The sequence below is a fragment of the Gorilla gorilla genome, chromosome 2 (assembly GCF_029281585.2).
Source record: "Gorilla gorilla gorilla isolate KB3781 chromosome 2, NHGRI_mGorGor1-v2.1_pri, whole genome shotgun sequence".
Lineage (NCBI taxonomy): Eukaryota > Metazoa > Chordata > Mammalia > Primates > Hominidae > Gorilla > Gorilla gorilla.
The window spans coordinates 204,482,790-204,501,776 of record NC_086017.1 but is presented as its reverse complement, the minus strand read 5'-3'; the positions used below and the strand labels follow the sequence as shown (position 1 = coordinate 204,501,776).

The 18,987-nt window shown below is 37.7% G+C and overlaps 1 protein-coding gene across 1 annotated transcript in view; it reads left to right on the top strand.

The window, feature by feature from the left end:
• The window catches only part of ATP13A4 (ATPase 13A4), a 154,956-nt gene that overhangs the window by 108,927 nt on the left and 27,042 nt on the right, over window positions 1–18,987 (top strand). Inside the window, exons 19-25 of the mRNA XM_004038221.5 lie at window positions 3,524–3,687; window positions 4,493–4,615; window positions 5,441–5,520; window positions 7,020–7,062; window positions 7,504–7,613; window positions 10,021–10,117; window positions 11,849–11,921. Of these exons, the coding sequence (XP_004038269.3) occupies window positions 3,524–3,687; window positions 4,493–4,615; window positions 5,441–5,520; window positions 7,020–7,062; window positions 7,504–7,613; window positions 10,021–10,117; window positions 11,849–11,921 (690 nt within the window). The remainder of the gene's footprint in view (window positions 1–3,523; window positions 3,688–4,492; window positions 4,616–5,440; window positions 5,521–7,019; window positions 7,063–7,503; window positions 7,614–10,020; window positions 10,118–11,848; window positions 11,922–18,987) is intronic.

The window sequence follows — 18,987 nt, the reverse complement described above, 5'->3', positions numbered from 1 at the left end:
GCCCAGGCTAGAGTGCAGTGGCAGGATCATAGCTCACTTCAGCCTTGAACTCCTGGGCTCAAGCGATCCTCCTGCCTAAGCCTTCTTAGTAACTGGGACTGCAGGCATGCACCACTTGCCTTGCTTTAGATTGTATATTTTTATAATTTTGCTTTAAGCCTTTTTTTTTTTTGCACCCAGTTTGTTCAAACCACAATCTCAGGTCTCAACAATGCTCATTATCTTTTTCAAATCCCCTTTTGAATCGTTCAGTTCTTAAATTGTGTGTGGGGTGGGATTTGAGTTTTCTTAAGTGCTCTCCTTATTTATTTTTTATTTATTTGTATTTTTTGAGATGGAGTCTTGATCTGTCACCAGGCTGGAGTGCAGTGACCTGATCTCGGCTCAGGGCAACCTCCACCTCCCGGGTTCAAGCGATTCTCCTGCCTCAGCCTCCTGAGTAGCTGGGACTACAGGTGTGCACTACCACACCCAGCTAATTTTTGTATTTTTAGTAGAGATAGGGTTTCACCATGTTGGCCAGGATGGTCTTGAACTTCTGACCTCAGGTGATCCTACCACCTTGGCCTCCCAAAGTGCTGGGATTATAGGCATGAGTCCCCACACCCAGCCAGTGCTTTATTTATTTATTTATTTTTTATATATTTTTTTGAGACAGAGTCTCACTGTCTTGCCAGGGCTGGAGTGCAGTGGTGCGATCTCGGCTCGCTCTAACCTCTGCCTCCCGGGTTCAAGTGATTCTCCTGCCTCAGCCTCCCAAGTAGCTGGGATTACAGGCACGCAACACAACGCCTGGCTAATTTTTATATTTTTAGTAGAGACAGGGTTTCACCATGTTGGCCAGGATTGTCTCGATCTCTTGACCTCGTGATCTGCGTGCCTCGGCCTCCCAAAGTGCTAGGATTACAGGTGTGAGCCACTGCGCCTGGCCAGTGCTCTCCTTATTTTTAAAGCAGGTTTCATCTGTCTCCAGCAGTTTCTTGACTTCTGTAGTCATGTGCTCTGATTGTTCCTCCTGATCTTTTCCTGTCCAGTGTCTCGAATTTCTTAGACAGGTTATTAGATTTTTCTGTCAGATGATTGGAGCTCAGGCCTGGGCTGTTTATCCCGAACACTGGATCTCTCACAGGTGGTAGAGGGCAAAAAGCAGACAGGCTATCAGGGGCCTGCTGTGGAGCATGGAGGAAGCCTATGAGCGCTCAGGGCTCCCTGTATCCTTCCAGCCTCAGGTAGCTCCTTCCTACCACTTCGGCTCTTTTGAGGATCTTCATACATAGTTTGGTAGAAACCTGGGAGAAGCTATGTTAAGGATAGCCAGCCAGATGTTATATGATTAATTTTTAATGGTTGCTCTAGGCATCACAACATACATACCTCTCCTTTCAAGAAGCCTTATAACCAGGAATGTCTCTTGCTTTCTCTTCTTTATGTTATTATTGTCATAACTATGACATATGTTGAAAACCCCCACCAGATGATGTGATAGTCTTTACTTTCAACAGGGAAGAGTTAAAGAACATGAGTAAAGAAAATTAGACTTTTATATTTACCCAGATCATTATCATTTCTGTGTTTTCATTCCTTAAGTTACAAGTTAACGTCTGGTATCATTTCCTTTCAACCTGAAGAACCCTGTAGCTTTTGTTGTTGTTTATTTTTTGAGCAGGTCCACTGTCAACAAATTATCTTCAATTTTCACTCATCTGATAAAGTCTTTATTTCTCCTTTATTCATGAAGAATATTTTTAGAAGCTATAGGAGTCAGAGTTGACACTTCAAAGTGAAAGATGAAGTCAGCACCTCAAAGATGTTGTTCCACTATTTTCTTCTCTCCATATTTTTGATGGAAATCTGTGATAATTTGAATTATTGTTTTCTTATATGTAATGTGGTTTTCTCTAACTGCTTTTTTTGTTTATCTTTGATTTTTAGCAGTTTGATTACTATATGTCTGGTTGTGATTCTCACTAAGTTTATCTTGTTCGGAATTCACTGAGCTTCTTGAATCTGTAAATCTAAGTCTTTTATCATACTTGGGAAAATTTCTCCTATTATTTTGTCAATTTTTTTTTCTTTTTCAACCTTTTTTCCTCTCCTTCTTGGACTCTAATGACATGAATATGAATTATTTTTATATCTTTGAGTCTGTTCACTAAAACGATTTTTTCTCTCTGCTCTTCAGGTTGTATAATTTCCATTGATCTATTCTGCTATTGAGTACATTCAGTGATTTTTTTAAATTTCAGGTATTATATTTTTTAATTCTAAAGTATCCACTTGGTTTTTTCCCACAGTTTATATTTTCTTGTTGAGAACTTCCGTCTTTCCACTTATTTCAAGAATATTAACAGTTACCACATGAAGGGGGCTTTTAATAGCTGCTTTAAAAACCATTATCTGATACTTCCAACATCTAGGCCATCTATGGATTGGCAACTGTTGTGGCTTTTCTTGAGAATTGGCCAGATTTTCCAGATTTTTCATATTGAATATCCCGAACATTTTGAATATTACGTTATGAAACTTTGAATCCTGTTAAAATCTTCTGGAGAATGTTGAGAGTTTTCTTGTTTGTTTGTTTTGGCTAGCAATCAACCATAAGTTCTATCTTTCCTGTTGTAGGTGGCAGTTTCAATCTTAGCTAAAATATAAAATCTTTTGCTATGATGTTTGGGTCTGCCTCACTCAGAGGTTACTCTCACAGACGAGGGGTGATTTATATCATAGTTCAATTCCTGAAGTTTTTGTTATCTTTCTTTGGATCTGGTCCACACACGCACAGCTCTAGGCTGAACTTGGGACTTATGTAATTCATATACTGAATTAGTCCCCGTGTCTGGCTCTCTCCTTTCCAGGATTCTGCCCATGCCCTTTAGCCTACAAAGGTCCCTTTTCCTGGCTCTTCTGACCAGAAAGACTGGGTGTCTTTTGGAGTTCTACTGCCCAAACAGCTTTTTAACTGAGGCCCACACGCCAGTCAAATATGGAATAGGGAAGAGAAAAAATGCTGAGAAACTCATCCCCTTGTAGGTTGCTTCTCCAAATTTGACTCCCTCCCACCATCTGCCAGCTTTTGTTTACTTTTCAAAGTCCTTGGGGAGTTGCTTCTTGGTTTTTGTTCAGAGTTTTCCATTGTAATCAGTGGGAGAGATACATCCTAGTGGGTTTACTCCATTTTGCCTGGAAGTGGAACCACCAGATACTCTACTAAACCAGAGGATTTGCCTAAACATTTGCAAAGCTGCAAACAAATGATGAAAATAGATTTGAATTTTGCTTTTTAATTTTTTCCCCCAGTCTGGCAAAAATACACTGGTAGATCATGAAGCAACCTGACGAAAAGCAGTAAGGACCGGAAAAGGGATCATGGAGTCACAGAAGGTCAGGGCTGAAAAAGATATCAGAGATCGTTTCTCTTCATACCTGAAATAAGGACTGAACTCCCTGCTCTGGTTTTCAAGGCTCTGCATGAATTAATTCAATCTTGTCAACCTCATCTTGAGATACTCCTCCTTTCCTCTAGGTGACAATCTTCAGACTGCAATAACAGTGGCCAGAAAATCTGGAATGATTTCTGAAAGCCAGAAAGTCATTCTCATTGAGGCAAATGAAACCACCGGGTCCTCATCAGCATCTATATCTTGGACATTAGTAGAAGAGAAGAAACACATTACGTATGGGAATCAGGTACTCCTGAACACAGACCTTCTGCCACATTATCAATGTGTCTCGCAGTGTTGGTGACTGAGCAGCTTTGACCTAGAGTCAACATATGCTTCCAAATGTCTAGCATTCATGCTTTTGAGCGAACTCAGTTACATTGGTTTTTCCATACTTTTCATACAGAGATTGAAGGTATAGTGCTTTCCTGTGTGCTGGAAATAATCCATCTTTTAACCTTAAAAAAGTGGTTGTCCCTATATAAGAAAGAATATAGTGAGTGGAGCTGAATCTATTTTCTCCCTTTCCCCTTGCTTGTCAATCACCCCACTGGGTTCTAAGGGGATCTAGTCTTTGGGAGAGATGCTGCTCTGTGTATCAGAAAATCAGACGGATGTTTTCAGGGTGAGAAAAAAGTTTCATTCATTTATCTCCAGTCTTGTCAGTATTCTATCTCCGTTGTGTCCTTGTAGAACAATATTAGTTCCCTAAGTACAAAAAAATAGTAAGTTCTCATTTCAGGGAGAAATTTGTTAAGCTGCAGTGCTTTTGTATTTTACACTTGATATGTGTGAAATGTGCTCTTCTGTGGGACTCACCAAGATCAAATCACGATGAAAACAGGACATGAGTAAGTGTTATTCTCCTATTCACTGGTTGTCTGTGATGTGCAAAGATTGATCCAGCAAAAAGAAAATGCTTCTCTGAGGAATCAGAGTGACTTTTACAGATAGATCCTGGTCTGTCTTCATTAACTTCTCTCAGATATGCTTATGGTTCTAACCACTCTATCAAATGAAAGAGTCTAAAATAACTGTGTCTTGCTTTGTAGGACAATTACATTAACATCAGGGATGAAGTCTCTGATAAAGGCAGAGAAGGAAGTTACCATTTTGCCCTAACTGGAAAATCCTTTGATGTTATAAGTCAACATTTCAGCAGCCTACTGCCAAAGGTAAGTTCTAAGAGGGTGACAATCTCCCTATGAAAATGCTGATGATGTCTCTTACAGAACATGGTCCTAAATTATTTCAAATCTTGAGACAGGTAAAACATACTCAGTGAGTTTTCTGTATCTTAAGAGAGACAGATATTTTTGCAGAGGATACTATTGTCTCATTTTCTACTAGATTTGAAATAAATAAACTTGATTAGTCAATTTTCCACCATCTGTAGGATTGAAGTATCAGTGATTTCTTGAATTATACAGATGATTTTGGGTGGCCGTCACTATATTGCCGTGGTAAGGGGTCTCAGAGTATAGTGGAAACCCTGCAATTACACAGGAAAGCACACCAAGAATAAAGGAACACCATTAGTTTTTTGATAGATGACCTCTGTACTCAAGAGGGTCAAACTTAAAGCTTTAGTGGGGGGAGGTAAGTTTTAGATATATATATATAGAGAGAGATAGATAGATCGATAGTTTAGATATGTAGATCAACCTTTTGCTGTTGTGCAGTTCAAGGTTCCATTAAGCTCAAGATTTTTCAGGACCACATTCCCCATGACAGCTGAGGTAAATTCCTGTAGGTCATCATTTTCATAAAATATTTTTTGTTAAGTAATTATCTTTACTGATTTTTGTTTTTCACTGATCACTTATCTGATGACCAAAACCTCAATGTTTGTCTTAAAATCCAAAGGAAGGCTCATTGGAAACTTTTTTTTTTCTTCATCGTAAGTGTCTTGATGCAGTCAACATTCTGAGTGTTAGTAATTATTTCGTGTACAACTAGATGACTTGATAAAAAAAATCTCCATTTTGGCTTCCTTACAGATATTGATCAATGGGACCATCTTTGCAAGAATGTCTCCTGGGCAGAAGTCCAGTCTGGTGGAAGAATTTCAGAAACTGGAGTAGGTTCTTTGCCAGTGCAGGTGGCATGAACTGCATGGAGGCATAACAGTCAGGGGGAGTGGAAGAGGTACCGGGAGTCACTCAGTTTGGCAAGGGCAGTGGTCCGTACTCTGGCTGCATGAGATAATCACTTGGGAGCTTTGGAGAAAATAGCAATACCAAGGGATCTCACCATTCAGAGATCCTGATTCAGTTGTTTATATGGGGCTTAAAAAATCAGTATTTTTTTTCACTTAAGTCAATTTTGCATTCAATGCTGAGAATCACTGGACTAGAACCTAAGGGTCCTGAAAGAGTGTGGGGAGAAATAAGAATGGAAAGGTGGCTTGAGCTCAGCTCCTGGAGGGACAGTGAGAATTTATTTGTATATGCTGTCATCACAATGATGATATAGGGATATTCATATGACAAGAGATTCATGTAACATTAAAAATACTAAAATACTTGTGTGCCAAGGCATTTTTCCACCCTAAATCAGAAAAATCATTCTCTTCTAACACAAAGGGTCTCCATTCCTAGACAGAATGGGCAGTCCAAATGAAGTGCCCATCGCTTGGGACCCTTTGTTTCCTGTTAATAGAACCCCACAGAGTACCAGAGGCTTTCTGGTACTCCATCTTGGTCATCGTGTCACAACAACATGACTCCGACTTCTACTTGTTTCTGCTCTGCCCTCCTATTCATTTGATTCCGTTATCAGGCTAGCTTCTCAGCTCAGAATGCCCTATCTTCTCAACATGGCTGAAACCTAGAGAGTCAACGAGTTCCCTCCATATGGCAGTGTGGAAGAAAAGTATAGCATGTTCTATGAATGCTGTCAGAATGCTCATAATTTAAAAAGTTGGCTCTCCATAGTCCTTGTCAATGATTCAAGAGAGTATTCACCCAGCCTCAAAAAGTCATTCTGAAACAGGGATGTGTTTTCTTTCTTCAACTTCTAGGCCTGGCATTACATACTTGAGTTGAGTGACTGTTGACAGGGTGGATTTCCTCTCATGCTAGTATTAACAGCACAAACAACTATGACTTGTTATCATTTTAGACTTTATAAGTACTTTCCCATACAGCACCTCATTTAATACTCATAGCCCTTCGTAGGCAAAATAATAATAATGATGGGAATAATAATAATAGTGAAAATGTTAAGATGACCAGGTCAACATCTGCATCTGGTTTCAAATCCTGTGCCCTCTCTGCCATGCCAAACTTACGTCATAGAATTGTGAGCACCTCTGTCTTACAGCTGAGAAAGCTCTCCCTACTCAGTGATGTGCGGTGTCTACATGAAACACTTACGGTCAGGAATCATGTTCTGAATTTCTAAATCCATTGGATAAACTGCTGAATCACACTTTTTTCAGTCAAACTAGACTCTTAGGAAAATTCCCTTAAATAATGAGTTTGAACCCTAAGTAATGATGGTTACTTTGTTTTTTTAATTAGAGAAATTAGCAAGATAGGTTTGATCTCATCTACAATTAATGTGGTTCCCTCTTAGTTACTTTGTAGGTATGTGTGGTGATGGAGCCAATGACTGTGGGGTAAGTAGCTACCAGTTTGTGTGGCCATAATCTCACATTTGATTACACTTAAGCCCTTTAGAGTAGCTGCCAGTGTGTGTAGTCATAATCTCACATTCATTTATACTCAAGCCCTTTAGAGGTATACTCCTGACATATATACCATTTACATTCCTCTTGACGGATAAACTGTTGCATTGGGAGGCTTTTGACCAAAGTCACACTTTGATTCAATGGTTAGTTTAGGCTACACAGAGTAGAATTTGGTTCTGGAGTTCTCATTTCTTTGGCTAGGTATCCTAACGCCATCTTTTTCTTATGTTCCAGGCAGTGTTAAGTCTCTTGGTTAGAGTTTGGGCACACAAACCACCTTGTGGCCAGCTTAACTGGCCTTTTCTTATGAGGCTTTAGTAGAGACGTACGTGAGTCTATGTGAGGAGTAAGCTGATTCTTTGCTTTCAGGCTCTGAAAATGGCTCATGTGGGCATCTCATTATCAGAGCAGGAGGCATCTGTGGCCTCACCTTTCACTTCCAAAACTCCAAACATTGAGTGCGTACCTCACCTTATCAAGTAAGTAGGCACTTCCTCAAACATTGTTTTCTCTCTCTTGACTTCTGGTGCAAATCACATTGTTCTGCCTGGGAAAGACTAGAGAAACTTTCTGTCCCTGGGTGCGGGGGGTGTTTTGTGGAAGAATGCAGTCAAGCATTCTACTTCCAAATGGATTTTCCAGAAGTTAACAATAACATTGGGAGAGCAGTGGCATTTCCAGTGAATTCACTGATTAGGTTATTTTTAGAAGATTGGAATCTGGAACTTGTTATTGCTTTGAAAGTGTCAATCATCCTCATTTTTCAAATGTATCTATCTCCTTTTCAATTTTTATTTGAAAAATAAAGTTTTCAAAATCTTTGGCTGGGCGCGGTGGCTCACGCCTGTAATCCCAGCACTTTGGGAGGCCGAGGTGGGCAGATCACGAGGTCAGGAGATCGAGACCATCCTGGCTAACATGGTGAGACCCCGTTTCTACTAAAAATACCAAAAAATTAGCCGGGCGTGGTGGCAGGCTCCTGCAGTCCCAGCTACTTGGGAGGCTGAGGCAGGAGAATGGCGTGAACCTGGGAGGTGGAGATTGCAGTGAGCCAAGATTGTGCCACTGCACTCCAGCCTGGGCAACAGAGCAAGTCTCTGTCTCAAAAAAAAAAAAAAATCTTTATTGGCTTTTGCTGCTCTCACTAAAATTTGCTTTGATGTCCCCCACCACCCTGCCGAAAATGTACTTCTGCTCCATTATATTTGAATGATAGAGATAGTGAGCATGGTGGCTGCTCTTGGTTATTGTAACTGACATGTGTTTCTAGTTTAAAAATGCTATAATGCCTACTATCTCACACTTCAAAACAGCCTGGAGATGCAGGAATGGCTATTTTTTTAACAAACAAAAAAGTTGAAGTTCAGAAAATTTAATTGATGTGCCCAAGCTCATACAACCATGTGAGGTTAGAGATTGTTTTAGAATTAATTTTATTCAAATGCATTTTATCTACAGATATACTATTTCCGCCACATAAAAATAATAATTTGGCTAGGTCCTCCCAATTTTTTATTTATTCATGCATTTGACAAATCTTTAGTGAGTAGGCATTTAGTGCCAGAAACTAAGGGGGATAAGGATGATACCTACTGATTTTGATAGGTGCTGTCCAGGAAATAAAAAGGGTGAAAGGGAATAAGATGGCTATATAGGTGGAAGCAGCTGCTTCAGATGGGGTGGTATGGGAAAACCTCTCTAAGGAGAACCTCTCCTTATTGCTCAGAGAACCTCTCTAAGCAATAAGGAGAAACTACCTCTGGGCAGAGGAAATGTCACGGCAAAACTCTGATACAGAAAAAAACCTGGTTTGAGGATCAGGTTTTAACACCCTAGGACATCATAGTGGGCATGAGTTTAAACTTAAAGAAGTATGATCTAGGCTGGGTGTGGTGGCTCATGGCTGTAATCCCAACTCTTTGGGAGGCCGAGGTGGGTGGATCACTTGAGGTCAGGAGTTTGAGACCAGCTTGGCCAGCGTGATGAAATCCAGTCTGTATTAAAAATACAAAAAAAAATTAGCTGGACCTGGTGGAGCATGCCTGTTGTCCCAGCTACTCAGGAGGCTGAGGCGGGCGAATCACTTGAACCTGGTAGGCAGAGGTTGCAGTGAGCTGACATCATGCCACTGCACTCCAGCCTGGGTGACTAAGCAAGATTCTGACCAAAAAAAAGTATAATTTAAATTTAAAAAGTGTAACTTAAACTTTATTTTTCACCGAATGAAATAGAAGATAAAAGTGACATTTCATATGTCGTCTATTTCATGCTTTAAATGTGTACTATTTACTCAAATCAATCAACAATAACACAAATGAAAATGCTCATCATTTCCAGCCTATTTCAATTTGATATATGACTAATTTCAGTGTGTATATTGTTTTGGTCCAGTTTTAGAAAAAGTTGGGACTGCCAAAATGAAATTTGAATCAAATGCTTGCCAAGCTGCTGAAGCTCCTGTATGAAAATAACCCCTGAATCTGGAATTTTATTTAAATCCATTAGTTCACAGATGAAGAAACTGAGACAAGGGAAATGATCTTCTGCATCTCATTAGTGAATAGGTAGAAGATCTGGCACTAGCTCCACTGATCTGAGTTCAGGAGCTAAAACAATGCCTGCTGAAAGGACAAGAGCAACTGTAAATCTGGACTCCATCACCAGATCAAAGCCCTTGGACCTTGGCCTGGAATTGGCCTTTCTTGAAAATTGGGTTGTGTAGTTTACTGACAGCCAGTATCCACGAGCTCAGGGTTGTCCATTTTCAGACAGTTGTATAATGACTTTTGATTTTTTTTTCTCCTGAGCTTAGCCGAACAGCACAGAATGACTGACCTTATGTCTTTTCATTACTTTCATGTCTTTATCATTTCTTTTCTTACACAGGGAAGGACGTGCAGCTCTCGTTACCTCCTTTTGCATGTTTAAGTACATGGCTCTGTACAGCATGATTCAGTATGTTGGTGTTCTGCTGCTCTACTGGGTATGACTTGGGACTTAGCCTCTTGGTTAGTGTGAACTAAAACAAGTAGCAGTGCACTCTCAATTTACAATGCCTCTCAAAGAAAGAGTACAAATAGGATATCTGAACAACAACAGCCCCTCCAAAAATATCCTTCAGAATTTGTAAAGTAAATCACAAATAGACAGATTTGTACAGGAAAAGTTGCTGATGTCAATTCTCTGATATAGAAACCTTTTATCTAGTAATAGCTGAAATCACAACTGAATATATTGCTGCTACTTTTACCTGATTGGACAAGGTCTTTATCTTCTTAATTGCAATGTGGCTCTACCCTAGTCTACCACTCACTAAAGAAATGGTTCTCTGCATCGGGGTGCTGCTAAATGCTTCATTTAGCATGAAAAAAAAAGACCTGATTATTAATGTTTGCCCATTTCAGTGGTGTAAATACTCCTACCATAACCAGTTTCAAGCTGTCTGCCTATTGTTGCTGAATGTGAAGTGGGGAAAGATGTATAGTAGCATATGATTCTATAATACTTGCCCCATATAGATACAAGAGTCATAAATAACCTTAAGGGCACAGATAGCAGTAAAATGTAGAAAAATATTTAGAAAGAGCTGAGCTTTGAGTATTTATTAACTTTGGTTTTAGTGTAATTTATTTAATGGTACACTTGTATAATTTAAGTTTTTATATTGGCTTTGTTTAACAACCAGCTCACAACATCTCTGAAAATTTAGCAATTGACTTTTAAGTGTTAGTATAAGCCAGCATGCCACTGGTTCCCTGAATATAGGGACGTGAAAACTGGCATATCATACCACAAAAAATACATAGGTCTTGTGATCACTTTTTTTATTTACCAAGGTATAAAAAGAGAAAAAAACATGCACATCATCTGTGAACTCAACATGTGAGATTACCGTATTAACCAACACCAAGGAAAGAAAGTTCGTCTTGATATCTGTGTGGCAGATATCCAGATTCATCTTTATATACTTCCTTCTTTTTCCTGGGTTAAAGATTTTAGTTCTATTGCTCTCAGATAAACTATATCTTTTCCTACTCACTGATAAATGGGCTAGAGAAGGATAGGCTATTTCTGGAAATTGACCTCTATTTTAGAATTCCCAAATTATACTCAAAAGTAGAATTAAACATTGAACATTACCTCCTTTCCACTAAGGGGTGGGGAGCAAGAAAGTGAGTGAGTTTCTTAAAATCAGTAAGACATAGCACTTTTTCCTCTAGACTATTAAGATGTTTTGCTAGGATTTTCTAAAATTTTGTCTAAAAACATTCAAGAATGCAAATAGTGAGTTTACTTATTCTCATTTTCCATCAGTAAAATTTATGCAAGGTTACCACACATTTGTCACTTGGGGATGTATTTTTTTATTGTGTGAAATGAAATCCTAAATTTTCTGTTAACAAGTAGAAAAGAGAGCAGAGATGAATCTGGTAGGGGAAGATGTCCTCCTCAACAAAGTAATAAGGATGCACAAGCAATCCCACCCTGAAAGCACGTGATGACAGGCCCCCTGGATACAGAGGGTTTCACAGGTTTGGCTTTGATTACTTCCACCAACACCATTGCTCACCAACTCAACCAGGCCCCGACCGCAGCATCTCCACAGTAATTTACTCGAAAAACCCTATGTCACCGTGAGAAAATAAATGTAATCGATATCTAATTTCATCCAGAAGGTCACAACTTTTTTGGTCTGCTTTCTTTTTATTTTCAGGAGACAAACAGCCTTTCAAATTACCAGTTTCTGTTCCAGGATCTGGCCATTACAACTCTTATTGGTGTAACAAGTAAGACATTTTAAAACTTTCTTACCAGAGGTGCTACCCTCAGCTGCCCTCCCTCTGCCTTGGAAAGATTTGTCTACCATGAGGAATAGCAGCTGCAACAGCAGCAATGATCTGGAACTTATTCCCAAATATATACACAGAGAGGAAATAGAATCCTCATTTTTAAGTATTGCAAGAAAGTATTAGCAAAAGAAAAGCTTGCTCGTTATTTTGCTGTTTTCTGCAAAATGTGGAACTTCTATAAATGGTCACTAAACACTTAAAATGAAAAAAGCAGCTTGAAAATCAGGAACACTAACTTCAGAGTGCTTTTATATACAGTTATAGTTAAAATGTACCCAATTTATAGGAGCCAAATGGCTTTTATATTTCTCATACCTAAATGTTAGCCTCTCAGGATTTAGAATGAAGCTTAAAGGTAATCTTGCCATTATACCTCTCTTACTCTCCACCTTCTAATGAATAAATTGTCTCCCTAATGTTCCTGCAATGGAAATTTTTTTTATTTTTGACTTTATTCTTTTTTAGGGCTGTCTTAGGTTCACAACAAAAATGAGAGGAAGGTACAGAGATTTCCCATGTACTTCCTTCCCAAACACATACATAGCCTCTGCTACTATCAGCGTTCCTCACAAAGTGGTATTTTTGTTGTAACTGATGAAATTCTATTGATGAATGATTGAAGTTTTGACATGTCTTTGTTGTTTTGCTTTTGTCTTACTAGCTCAGCTAAGAAAAATCTCAACCAACATTCATATTGAAACTAATTCAGTCATCAATTGCAATCATAGGTTGATTACGGACACAAGAGTTTGGCAAAACTCAATGAAAGCATTTCGTGAGAAACAATTAATAATAACATCATTATTATCCAAAGTCCATAGTTTACATTACAGTTCATTCCTGGTCTTGCACATTTTATGGGTTTGAACATATGTATAATGACATGTATCCATCATTATATTATCACACAGAATATTTTCACTGCCCTAAAAATCCTCTGCTCTGCCTAGTCATCTTCCCCACTTCCCCAAAGCTCCTGGCAACCACTGTGATCTTTTACGGTCTCAGTAGTTTTGGCCTTTCTTTTCTTTTCTTTTCTTTTTTTTTTTTAATTATACTTTAAGTTCTAGGGTACATGTGCACAACATGCAGGTTTGTTTGGCTTTTCTAGAATGTTATATAGTTGGAATCATATATAGGCTTTTCAGATGGGCTTTTCTTCACTTAGTAATATGCATTTAAGGTTCAACTATGTCTTTTCATAGTTTGATAGTTCATTTCTTTTTAGTGCTGAATAATACTCCATTGTCTGGATGTACCACAGTTGATTTATTCATTCACCTACCGAAGGATATCTTAGTTGCTTCCAAGTTTGGGCAACTGTAAATAAAGCTGCTATAAACATCCATGTGCAGATTTTTGAGTGGAAATAAGTTTTCATTTTCACTGGGTAAAGGATTGTGTAGTAAGAATAAGTTTTGTTTTGTAAGAAACCTCTAAACTGTCTTTCCAAACAGCTATACTAGTTTGCATTTCTACTACCAATGATTTATAGTCCTTGTTGCTTCACATACTCACCAGCATTTAGTATTGTTAGTGTTCTGGATTTTGGCCGTTCTAATAGGTTTGTAGTGGTTCCATTTATGCTTTTACTCCTACTTCCTCCAACCTTCTCAAGGATTTTATTCGTCTAATAATCCATTTCTCCATTATTATCAACCTTTCTCTTGTTTACTAGATCACTCCCAGTGATGGCATATAATACATTCTCATATCTTCTTTCTTTTAAAAATTCTTATTTGACCCTGAATCTACCACTAGCTACTGCCTCCTTTATTCTTAAACTTCCCAAACAGTTATGTATACCCACTTTCTCCATTCTCATCCCTAATTCTACTACCATTCCATTTCCATTAGCCAGATTCTAACATCCAGGGACATGAATTTGAATTTTGGGCTTATGCAGTTGTTCAGTAGGAGGCAGTGGTATACTTGCAAATGTTTAACATGTTGCTCTCCAAAACAGTTTGAATATACATATAATATATATTTACTTGTTTTCATATATATAATGGAAACACATATATATATGGGAAACATATATATGTGTGTATATATAAATATATATAGAAACATATATATGTGTGTATATATAAACATATATATACACACATATACACATACACACCCCTATATATTTGGAAGCATATTCATATATAGTAAACACACACACACACACATGCATATATAGAAACAAGTAACTTTACTGAAAAGAAATATGTAGTGAGCAATTTGCAAATATACTTGTTCTCTAACTTTTGGAATATTTCAAGTCTTCTTCTTGGATCTGCTGTCTTTTCAGCCTATACCATCTCCATAAGTAATCTCAACCAGCCCCATGACTTTAATATTATCTATCTGCTGATGAATCTCAAATTTATATCTCCAGCCTCGATGTCCATCCAAAACTCTGGAAATGTAGCTACTCTGCATCTAACCATGGATATTTAATAGGAATTAAACTTCACATTCTCAAACAGAACTCTTAATTCCCCCAGATCTGATATTCAATATAATCATTATGTACTTACTGAGTCCCTAGTTTGTGCTACTTACTGATCTAGGAACTTAGAATAATACATCAGTGAAACAAAACAAGATTTCTTTCCTTATGGAGCTTACATTCTACTGGAATTGCACTATTATCTACCTAGTTGTTCAAGTCAAATAACTAGAGTCATCCTTTATTTTTCTTGTTTCTTCACCCATCACATCCTATACATTTGAAATTTCTGTTAGCACTGCCTCCAAAACGTACTGTGATTCCCCCCCTCCATTTTCAGTGTAGCCGCCATCATTAGTCACTAAGCAATGCCAGCTCCCTTGTGCATTACTGTAACAACTTTATAGCTGATCTTGCTTCCACTGTTGCTGCCCTCTCCTCACTCCCATTTACACAATAGTAAGAGTATTGTTTTTAAATATAAATGTTATTATTCATTCTCTTGCTTAAAATGCTCCAATGCTTCCCATTTTGACTCAATTCAAGTCTTACATGATTGGGCTCCTGACTACTTCACCAACTTCAGCTCTACCCGCATTGCCACTCACTGATGTGACTGCTGTACTGGTCTTAGTGTCTCTAGTACATTGTCAAGCTGTGGTCAACTCAAGTACCCTTGCATTGGCTATTCCTTTTGCCTAAAATACTCTCCCCTTGGATCTTTATATGTCTTTGACTTTTTTCATTATTCATATTTGAGCTCAAATGTCACTTCTTCGGAAAGATCACTTTAATAGTGAAGAAGCCAGTTCTCTATCACACAACCCTGCTTTATGTTTTCACCGTACTTTCCACAATCTGAAGTTACTATATTTATCTTTGTTTTCATTAGCTTTTTGCCTGCTTCTCCTCACCCAGAATGTGTGTTTCATGAGAACAACATTTAGTCTGTATTGATCCATGCTGTAATCCCAATACTTCTGACATATTAAAGGAGCTTGTTAAATATTTGTTAAATCTATTGAAAGAACAACCTCGTACAGGCTTTGTTAACTTTGTTAGCAGAGTTCCCCTTCACACAAAGCCAAATTTATCTCTTAATGTGTAACTTTCATCCATCCCAGTTTTGCCATTTGAGGTGTCACAGAAGAGTTTAATTTTTTCTCCAGAACAGTCCTCCTGTTTGAAATTTATTTCGAACAGAAAATTCTATTTGAAAGAATTTGGAAACAGCTCTTATTTATTCTGTGATTGTTCTCTTCTCCATAGCAAGTGCCTTTAGGATTTTCTCTATTTTTTGTTAAACAACTTGATTATTTTCTGTTTAGCATATATTAAGTGTATATGTTGTTAACGTATATTCACTGTGAAAGATGGAAAACATTTCAAGATATAACAGAGAAAAACCTATTTTTATCTTACTATCCAGAGCTAACCAATTAAAGCATTTTGATGTATTTCTGTCCAGTCTTTTTTCTATATAAATTAAGAAATTAGAATTATGTCTTCTATAGAGTGCATCTTATTTTCATTTTAATTTTTTTCTTGTGGTAAAATTATATAACAAAATTAGTCATTTTTATTTTTTTATGTGTATAATTTAGGGACATGAATTACATTCACAATGTTTGCAATCATCACCACTATATATTTTCAAAAGTTTTTCATCACCTCAAACAGATACTCTATCCATTAAAGCAATAACTCCCCATCCTTTCTCCCTCCAACCCATGGTTAACTCTAATCTATTTTTTGTCTCTATGAATTTGCCTATTCAATATATTTCATATAAATAAAGTCAGGCAGTTTGTACCATTGTATCTGGTTTCTTTAGTATAATCCATTTTGTAACATGCATCAGAACTTAATTCATTTTTATAGCTGAATAATATTCCATTATATGTATATACCACATTTTATCTATCCATTTATTTGTTGATGGACTTGGGTGCTCCCACCTGTTGGCTGTTGTGAATAATGCTGCAATGAACATTTGCATAAAATATCTTTTTGAGTCCCTGTTTTCAACTCTTTTGGGTATAAAGTGGAATCTGGGTCATATGTTAATCATATATTTAACTTTTCAAGGAACCACCAAACTATTTTCCTAATGACTGCATCATTTTACATTCTCACTAGCAATATATAAGGGGTCTAATTGCTTCACAGCCTCATCAGCTCTTGTTATTTAATGGACAAAGATTATTTTAACCATCCTAATAGGTTTGGAGTGATATCTTATTATGATTTTGACTTGCATTTCTCTAATGACTAATAATAGTGAACATATAGTCATGTGCTCATCAGCCATTTACATGTCTTCTTTGGAGAAATGTTTATTCAGGTCCTTTGACCATTTCCTAATTGAATTTTTGTCTTCTGGGTTTTTAAATTATTATTATTATACCTTAAGTTCTAGGGTACATGTGCACAACGTGAAAGTTTGTTACATATGTATACATGTGCCATGTTGGTGAGCTGCCCCCATTAACTCGTCCTTTACATTAGGTATATCTCCTAATGCTATCCCTCCCCCCTCCCCCCACCCCACGACAGGCCCAGGTGTGTGATGTTCCCCTTCCTGTGTCCAAGAGTTCTCATTGTTCAATTCCCACCTATGAGTGAGAACACGCAGTGTTTGGTATTTTTGTCCCTGCAATAGTTTGCTGAGAATGATGGTTTCCAGCTTCATCCATGTCCCTACAAAGGATGTGAGCTCATCCTTTTTTATGGCTGCATAGTATTCCATGGTATATATGTGCCACGTTTTCTTAATCCAGTCTATCGTTGGACATTTGGGTTGGTTCCAAGTCTTTGCTATTGTGAATAGTGCCGCAATAAACATACATGTGCATGTGTCTTTGTAGCAGCATGATTTATAATCCTTTGGGTATATACCCAGTAATGGGATGGCTGGGTCAAATGGTATTTCTAGTTCTGGATCCTTGAGGAATCACCACACTGTCTTCCACAATGAACCAGTTTACAGTCCCACCAACAGTGTAAAAGTGTTCCTATTTCTCCACATCCTCTCCAACACCTGTTGTTTCCTGACTTTCTAATTATCACCATTGTAACTGGTGTGAGATGGTATCTCACTGTGGTTTTGATTTGCATTTCTCTGATGGCCAATGATGATGAGCATTTTTTCACATGTCTGTTGGCTGCATAAATGTCTTCTTTTAAGAAATGTCTGTTCATATCCTTTGCCCACTTTTTGATGGGGTTGTTTGTTTTTTTCTTGTAAATTTGTTTGAGTTCTTTGTAGATTCTGGATATTAGCCCTTTGTCAGATGAGTAGATTGCAAAAATTTTCTCCCATTGTGTAGGTTGCCTGTTCACTCTAATGGTAGTTTCTTTTGCTGTGTAGAAGCTCTTTTGTTTAATTAGATCCCATTTGTCAATTTTGGCTTTTGTTGCCATTGCTTTTGTTGTTTTAGACATGAAGTCCTTGCCCATGCCTATGTCCTGAATGCTATTGCCTAGGTTTTCTTCTAGGGTTTTTATGGTTTTAGGTCTAACATTTAAGTCTTTAATCCATCTTGAATTAATTTTTGTATAAGGTGTAAGGAAGGGATCCAGTTTCAGCTTTCTACCTATGGCTAGCCAGTTTTCCCAGCACCATTTATTAAATAGGGAATCCTTTCCCCATTTCTTGTGTTTGTCAGGTTTGTCAAAGATCAGATGGTTGTAGATGTGTGGTATTCTTTCTGAGGGTTCTGTTCTGTTCCATTGGTCTATATCTCTGTTTTGGTACCAGTACCATGCTGTTTTGGTGACTGTAGCCTTGTAGTACAGTTTGAAGTCAGATAGTGTGATGCCTCCAGCTTTGTTCTTTTGGCTTAAGATTGTCTTGGCAATGCGGGCTCTTTTTTGGTTCCATATGAACTTTAAAGTAGTTTCTTCCAATTCTATGAAGAAAGTCATTGGTAGCTTGATGGGGATGGCATTGAATCTATAAATTACCTTGGGCAGTATGGCCATTTTCACGATATTGATTCTTCCTATCCATGAGCATGGAATGTTTTCCATTTGTTTGTGTCCTCTTTTATTTCACTGAGCAGTGGTTTGTAGTTCTTCTTGAAGAGATCCTTCACATCCCTTGTAAGTTGGATTCCTAGGTATTTTATTCTCTTTGAAGCAATTGTGAATGGGAGTTCACTCATGATTTGGCTGTTTCTCTGTTAGTGGTGTATAAGAATGCTTGTGATTTTTGCACATTGAGTTCTAGCAGTTCTTCATATATTGTGGAGATTAAACTCTTATGAGACATGAAATCACAAATATTTTCTCCTATATGTTGTCTTTTCACTTTTTAAATAATGTCCAAGTTTTTTATTTTAATGGAGTCCTATTTATTTATTTATGTATTTGTTTGTTCATGTATTTGGTGTTATATCTAAGAATCCAATGCCAAATTCAAGGTTATGAATATTTCTCCCTAAGTTTCTTCTAAGTATTTTATGTTGTTAACTCTTACATTTAGGTCATTGATCCATTTTTTGTGTTAATTTTTACATGTGGTATGAAGTAGAGGTCCAAGTTCCTTACTTTGTTTGT